This window comes from Hibiscus syriacus, unplaced genomic scaffold, assembly GCF_006381635.1.
Source record: "Hibiscus syriacus cultivar Baekdansim isolate YM2019G1 unplaced genomic scaffold, ASM638163v2 tig00111408_pilon, whole genome shotgun sequence".
NCBI classification, from domain to species: domain Eukaryota; kingdom Viridiplantae; phylum Streptophyta; class Magnoliopsida; order Malvales; family Malvaceae; genus Hibiscus; species Hibiscus syriacus.
The window spans coordinates 392,877-400,378 of record NW_024063085.1 but is presented as its reverse complement, the minus strand read 5'-3'; the positions used below and the strand labels follow the sequence as shown (position 1 = coordinate 400,378).

Genomic DNA, 7,502 nt, shown 5'->3' with positions numbered 1-7,502 from the left:
AAAGTGGCTGATAGCCTTGCCAAAATCACCAACTCCGAACCATATAGTACCGAGTTATCCTGGATCCTCCGATAGAATCGTTAAATTTCTTGTTTTTAGATAGTAACGTCTCCTGACATTAAATTGTAGTTGGGTACTTTATCTCCTCCTTTTCACAAAAAAAAAATTATTATATATTTAAATGGATAATTTTCTTCTTCTTCAAGTAGAAGATATTTACTTTTGACATTTTTGTTGTAATTTGTCGTTTAGCCGCCATAATTGATGTTAAAAAATAATTAAAGTTAGAAGATAATATTTTATATTCAAATGGATAATTTTGTTCTGGTTCATGTAAAAGATATTTTACTTCGACATTTTTATTGTAATTTGTCGTTTTTCCGCCACTAGGTTTATTTTTTATAATAAAATTAAGTTATAAAATAAGATTTAAATAATTCAAATAAATAAAAAAATTAATAATTAATAACTTTATTTTTAAAGTCGAGCATCTTAATTATATATATATATATATGAAAAAGAAGAATATGTATGTGTATGGTAAATAGTTATTGCAATATTCAATTTTCGTCGGACGTGTCCTTTTCTAGGTCTCATTATTATTTTGAATTCGCGTATTATTTAGATATTTGGATTAATTATTTCACCGAATCTTGTAAGTAAGTGGATTTTTATTTTAAATTTTGGCTTAAATTTTAATTTTTCCTATTAATATAACATATAACTCTGTTGGTACAATGGCATTGGAGGGTGTTAATCATTTCTCACATGCAACCAACATACGAACCTTTTTAAGTTGGTAAGATGCACATCAGGTAAAAAAATAATTTTAGGTATCCAACTCTCTTAATCCAGAAGATTGGTAGCGATTCTAAAAAGGTTAAATCATTAATTTAAGTCGATTCAATCTTGGGCTCTCGAAGATTTTTCCGACTGCTATAGAAAATTATTTAAATTGAAATTAAATATTACCATAACAATAAAAATATTTATAATTAAATTTAAATAAAAACTTAAACAATTCGAGTCGAATATCATAAATTTATCTAAAAATATTTTAAAAGAAATTTAAATTATAAAATAAAACTCATCAACTCCGCTAAGTCGAAATTGTTTTTATTCTGATTCATCACAACAACCGAATATTCACCCCTAATTTCAGGGCTGATGCAAGGTTATAAAATAATACGGCTTAGTATATATGAAGGTAGTCCACAATAGAAAGATGAATCGGTGGTAAGGACAACCAAAGAAGATGGATGTCTTAAGTTCGTTGCTGTGCTTTGTTCTGTTCGTGGTCTTGTTTCAAGCCTTTCGAAGGAAATCGGGAAGAACAGACAAGCTTCCGCCCGGTCCGCCTCCGATTCCGATCTTCGGGAACCTCTTCCAGCTTGGTGATAAGCCCCATAAGGCCCTTGCCAAACTTGCCAAGATTCATGGCGACAGTATGACTTTGAAACTTGGCCAAACAACTACTATAGTAATTTCGTCTGCAACAATGGCCAAAGAAATCCTCCAAACGCATGACGCCATATCGTGTAACCGAACCATTCCCGATGCCCTTCATGCCCTTCAACACCACGAAACCGGATTGCCTTGGATGCCTGTTTCAACCACATGGAGAAACCTTCGGAAAATCTGCAATTTGCACATTTTCTCTGCTCACAAACTCGACGCTAACCGGTACTTGCGGCACAGCAAAATAGAACAACTCCTCGCCGGTGTTCGTGATAGTTCCCGAATCGGAGAAGCGATTGACATAAGCACAATTGTTTTAAAAACAATGCTTAATCTTATGTCCAATACTATTTTTTCCATTGATTTAGCGGACTCTTCTGATACAGCTCTGGAATTCGGAGAAATTATAGAGGGTATCAAGAAAGAGTTGGGAAAACCAAATTTTTGTGATTATTTCCCTACTCTTCTTGGTAACCTTGACTTGCAAGGCATAAGGCGTCGGATGACTAATCATTTTGGGAAGTTGATGATTCTTTTCGATGATTTGATCGATAAGCGGTTGGAGTCGAGAACCATGAATGATTCTATATCAACTAATGATCTATTGGATATTCTTCTCCAAATCAGTGAAGATGACAACCAAGAGCTTGATAGAAATCAGATCAAACATTTGATTTTGGTGGCTAAATTTGTCTCTTTTCAGTCTCTTAATTGTTTACCTCTTACTATTGAAGTTTCATGTCCATAACTTGGTGAGAATTTGTTTTGAAACAGGATTTGTTCACAGCGGGAACGGAGACAACAACTAGTACTTTGGAATGGGCAATGGCGGAATTACTCCATAACCCGAAAACTTTACTTGATGCCCGAAGAGAACTGCAACAAAAAATTGGCCAAGGGAAGATGGTGGATGAATCCGACGATACTTTTTTACCTTATTTGCAAGCAATTGTCAAGGAAACGTTGAGATTGCATCCTCCAGTTCCTTTCTTACTCCCTCGAAAAGCTGAAGCCGATATCGAGATTCATGAGTTCGTGGTTCCGAAGGGCGCACAGGTGTTGATCAACGCATGGGCTATAGGCAGAGATCCCAATTGCTGGGACGAACCTGAGTTGTTTCTTCCAGAGAGGTTAATGAGATCAGAAGTGGATGTTAAAGGAAGGGACTTTGAACTCATTCCATTCGGGGGTGGGCGACGAATTTGCCCTGGATTGCCATTAGCCATGAGGATGTTGCACCTGGTGTTGGGTACCCTTATTCACTCATTTGATTGGGAGCTTGAAGATGGAGTTACACCTCAAAACATGAACATGGATGATGCCTTTGGCCTTGTTTTACAGAAAGCTCGACGATTAAGAGTTATCCCACGTTTAATTTGATACTGTTTTGTTTATTTGCTCTTGTTATCCAAATTAATTAGTGAAGATAAATAAAGAAACTTGGATTTGCTTTGGAACGCCTCTACTTGTACATCAAAAGATTGTGAGAATCCATTATGAACACACCCAATTTCAAGATAGATTTTGGCTATGTTAAATGGTTAAGAGAGAGGTGTGATCCAACCATGGTGGACATAGGGTCTTGCCCTTGAAATTTCAAGGTTTTATATAAATCAGGATCCACAATGTAGATTGTGGCTACGTAAAATAAATTTAACTCGTACTTGATTATCCAACCAAATGACTCAACTCGAAACCTATATAGACCCGAATATGAGTGCTTATCAAGCGAGTCGATTGTAAGTTGGATAGTGCTCGACTCGTGCTCGTTAAAAAATTTGTTTGCTGACTCGACTTGTTACTCGTTTAAAATTTTGCTCGAGTCATGCTCGTTAAAAAAATTAGTTGCTCGACTCATTACTCGTTAAGCTCACTAAAATTTTTACCTTATTTTCTTAACTATAAGTAAAATCAAATAATACTATATAGAACTTAATATAAACATAATTAAATAAATTTAACAAAAAAATTTATCAAAAAGAGTGTAATAAACATTTATTACAAACATACCAATAAACCATTAAATGTTATATAAAATAGTGATGTTACAAAACATGATATTAATTTTAGCGTTCAAAATTTATATAGTCTATCAATTTGGTATTAACTTGAAACATTTCAATAAATTTAATCATTTATATTTAAAATCTCTCATCATTTTAGTCTATTCTTCTTTTAAATGCTTGTTTTTCTCCCATAAATATTATGTTCCTTCCATGTTATTTTCTTAGTACAATAACAATTTAAATGTAACTTGTTGCTTCTTTATGATAGAATGGAGTTATCCAACTACTTTTTCAATACGATAAGATCGCTTGGATTTACAGTATTATAAAAAGACTAAATTGATAAAATTATTAAATTTAAGAGGCTAAATTTATTGAATTATTTCAAATTATAATAAAATTGACAATTTATAAGTTTTAGGATTAAAAATCTCATTTTATCATTTATATTTAAAAAAGTTAACTTTTTTAAAATTTCTTCTTTTTTAGATTATTTGTTATTCTCTCATAAATGTTATATTACGTCAATGAGTGTTAACGCAAGTGATTAGAATTCATGAATTTGAGTTTGTATGACTAAGTTTAAATCCTACCACCGTTACTCTTGATGGATAATCGGTAAATTCCTATAATTGAGGGAGCTACTATTGACTTGACTTTTTTGAATCTATTTATAATAATAAATGTTATATTACTTTCATATTACTTTTTTAATAAATTTTACTTCTTTACCATAGAATAGAGTTATCTAACTATTATTTGATATGACAAGCTCGCTTGATTTTATAGTGTCATAAGAAATACTAAATTTATGAAGCTTTTAAATATTAAGAATTAAATTTATTAAATTATTTTAAATTAAGAAAATTATAAATTTTGATTAAATAACTCATTTAAAACTTTAGAAAATACCTTAATTGTTTAAAACTATAACTAAATAATTTGAATTCTATTTTACATATAAAAAAATATTTTTACCCAAATATTTTGCATAATTTGATATGGAACATGAGCCACTTAAGAAGTATCTGGAAAGCGGGCTAAGTCACGACTCTCGACGAACTGCACCTTCACCTAACCATTTGGTCCGTGTCAGTAAAAGAACAACCATACTAAAGCAATGGCATTTTTGAGGTCGCTGACCCCAGCAACTGCCATAGCCGCTGCCTCTGCTCTGCCCACGGCCTTCTCTTTCTCTTCTTCTTCTTCTTCATCCTCCTGCAAATCCTCTCGTCTTCCCAATACCAAAAGCCTACCTTTCCTCTCTTCACCACCCAATCGCTTAGGCCTTACAAGGAACTTCACCCCTTCTCCCACTGCTCTTAACATGGATTCTCCCCCATCTTATCACAACCCATCTCAGGTTTGCTACTGAATTTCCAATTTTGAGCACTTCCAATTTCTTTTCACATCAAATCTATTATCTTTAACTATGCTTGATCCTTTCTATCTTGAATTTGCAGGAAAGCGGGTCCTGCCTGACGTTCTTGTAAGTTTACATCTTGATTAATCTAATTCATGTACATAGCTTATTCTCCTATAAATTGAGTTTTCCCCCTATTTTTGCATTCTCGTGAATTGGATGCTTATTGTTGATTAATCCTTATATTTTGTTGATATGCTAAAAATTTTGGGTCTTTTATTTTGGTATCAGACTGAGTATATGGTGGATATGAAGTGTGAAGGTTGTGTTAATGCGGTCAAGAATAAGTTACAAACAATTGATGGTAAGGCAACAGTAATAATTTTGTGCATGATTTATCTTTCTAGGCTTTTAAAGGATATTCTCTGAATGTTGTTTCATTTGGTGTTTATTTTTGTTCATAAAAACAAAGGAATCAAAAGTGTGGAAGCGGACTTGAGCAATCAAGTGGTGAGAATACTTGGTTCTTCGCCTGTGAAAACCATGACCGAAGCGTTCGAGCAGATTGGTCGAAATGCTAGATTAATAGGCCAAGGCGTGCCGGAAGGTTTGTCGAATCTAACTTGCTTTTATGTTGGGTTTATTAGCTCATATATTTGTTGATTGCCCACATTTATGCATGTTGGTGTCAAACAGAAAGGGAAGTCGTAGTTTTCATTGGAATTTTATAATTTATGTTGCAGCCTGTTCCTTGGTTTACTATATTATTCCAAAGAAGGATGCTGAGCTATGCTATGACATAACAAAATTTATGCTCAGTTTAGCTTCTTGAGGGAACTCCCTGAAATTTAGAAATGTTCTGTTAGTTGCTATAATTATTTGTAGGACTACTTAAATGGTTCCATTTCTAAATAAATTGACCAGAAACTGCCTCCTATCCATTCTTTGGCAATCAGTTCAGTTAGAGCTTTCAATGAATAAATAATGAGTTAGTATTTACTTAAAGATTTTAAAGAGGCTTCTTTGAAACACATTTCTGAGCATGCTATGCTGTTCATGCCATGGAATAAATTCTCCACCTCTTATCAGCAGATAAACAACAATTTCTCAAATTATTACCTTGTACTTGTGCAGACATTTTAGTTTCTGCAGCTGTTGCTGAGTTCAAAGGCCCCAAAATTTTTGGTGTAGTTCGATTGGCTCAAGTGAGTATGGAACTGGCTAGGATTGAAGCCAATTTTAGTGGTTTGTCACCAGGAAAACACGGTTGGTCAATTAATGAATTCGGTGATCTAACAAGAGGTGCTGCCAGTACAGGGAAAGTGTTTAATCCACCAAATGGAGGAACTGCTAAAGAGGTTCTTTTCCCAACTTTAGTCCTGGATTTCATGTATCTTTTTCTTACCTAAATAATCATACGCTCTCCCTTTTTATGTGTTGTATATATCACTTTCATACTCCCTCTTTGTGTGTGTATGTTGTAAGCTCATTTAATAACCATGAAGTGCACGTATGATATTCAAAGTACCACTTACCTTTGTTAAAGATGGACTTACTGGTTGATGAACCTCTTAGTGCTATCTGATCTGGACAACTAAAAGGAAGGGAGTGGTCGAGTGCTGGCTTAAAATTATTTTCAAATTATTTACTATGTTGGTGCTACTTCCATAAATTTTTTAATTTCCATAATGACTGAAAATATGTTTAAAAAACCCAATTGTTCTGATCTTGTCCTGCAGACTTCTTTGCTGAGAAACTGAATGAAACAGGAAAAGTTGTGGAAGATTATTCTTTTCTGTAAAGGAGTTGATACTCATATTTAACCGATTCGTATAGCTTTGTCTCAACAGTTATGTGCATATGGACACCTTGATTGGACCGTTTCAAATTGTGTTCTCTCTTGAAGGATTTTCCCTTATGGAATGTTTTCTCTTTTGTTTTATATTTTTTTATTATAAGCCTGCATCTCGATGTCCATTCTTTCATACCATCATGTTTACTTTTCATTCTCTTCTCAAAAAAAATGTTTACTTTTCATTCCTTACTCTTGTCCTTGCTTTTCAGCCGATTGGCGACCTGGGAACATTAGATGTGGATGAGAATGGTGAGGCTTTTAAGACTTGTGTCAAACAGCAACTCAGAGTTGGCGATCTCATCGGGCGGTCGATAGCTGTATATGAGACTGAAGATAGATCAGATCCAGGTCTGACAGCTGCAGTGATTGCCCGAAGTGCTGGAGTAGGGGAAAACTACAAGAAGATATGTGCATGTGATGGCACCACCATCTGGGAAGCCACTGACAAAGATTTTGTCACTAGTAAGGTCTGAGGATTTATGGAAGTAAGTTATATGTACTTGTAGTCGCACTTTGTATGCTACTAGCATTCTTATTTACATAGTTTCTTGCCGTCTTAATGACTTATAAGAACGATCTGAGAAACAGAGTGAAAAGCTCTACAATAAAATTGATGATTACTAAGCTTTATTATTATTATTATTATTTTGAATAGTCTGAGGTGATTAGAAGGTAATATCTGTTTAAAATTTTCTTAACTAATTGACAACTTCATGTTTTTTTTCTTGATTGATGAAAGCTTGTATTACCCAAGATGCTTGAAAACTGGTGATATTATCTAAAATAATTCGACCATAACTTGTCCGTTAACTAAGTTTAA

General features: G+C 33.8%; 2 protein-coding genes across 2 annotated transcripts; both read left to right on the top strand.

Annotated features, from left to right (window-relative positions):
- Window positions 1-1,227: 1,227 nt before the first annotated feature.
- On the top strand, window positions 1,228-2,915 carry LOC120162815 (geraniol 8-hydroxylase-like). Its single transcript, XM_039172888.1, has 2 exons — window positions 1,228-2,137; window positions 2,233-2,915. Exons 1-2 carry the CDS (start codon window positions 1,256-1,258, stop codon window positions 2,836-2,838), a joined length of 1,488 nt encoding a protein of 495 aa, XP_039028819.1. The 5' UTR covers window positions 1,228-1,255; the 3' UTR covers window positions 2,839-2,915.
- Window positions 2,916-4,500: 1,585 nt separating this feature from the next.
- Window positions 4,501-7,318, top strand: LOC120162814 (copper chaperone for superoxide dismutase, chloroplastic/cytosolic-like). Its single transcript, XM_039172887.1, has 7 exons — window positions 4,501-4,827; window positions 4,928-4,953; window positions 5,119-5,191; window positions 5,300-5,434; window positions 5,962-6,185; window positions 6,892-7,185; window positions 7,218-7,318. The coding sequence occupies exons 3-6, from the start codon at window positions 5,128-5,130 to the stop codon at window positions 7,153-7,155; spliced, it is 687 nt and encodes a 228-aa protein (XP_039028818.1). The 5' UTR covers window positions 4,501-4,827; window positions 4,928-4,953; window positions 5,119-5,127; the 3' UTR covers window positions 7,156-7,185; window positions 7,218-7,318.
- The last annotated feature ends 184 nt before the right edge of the window (window positions 7,319-7,502 follow it).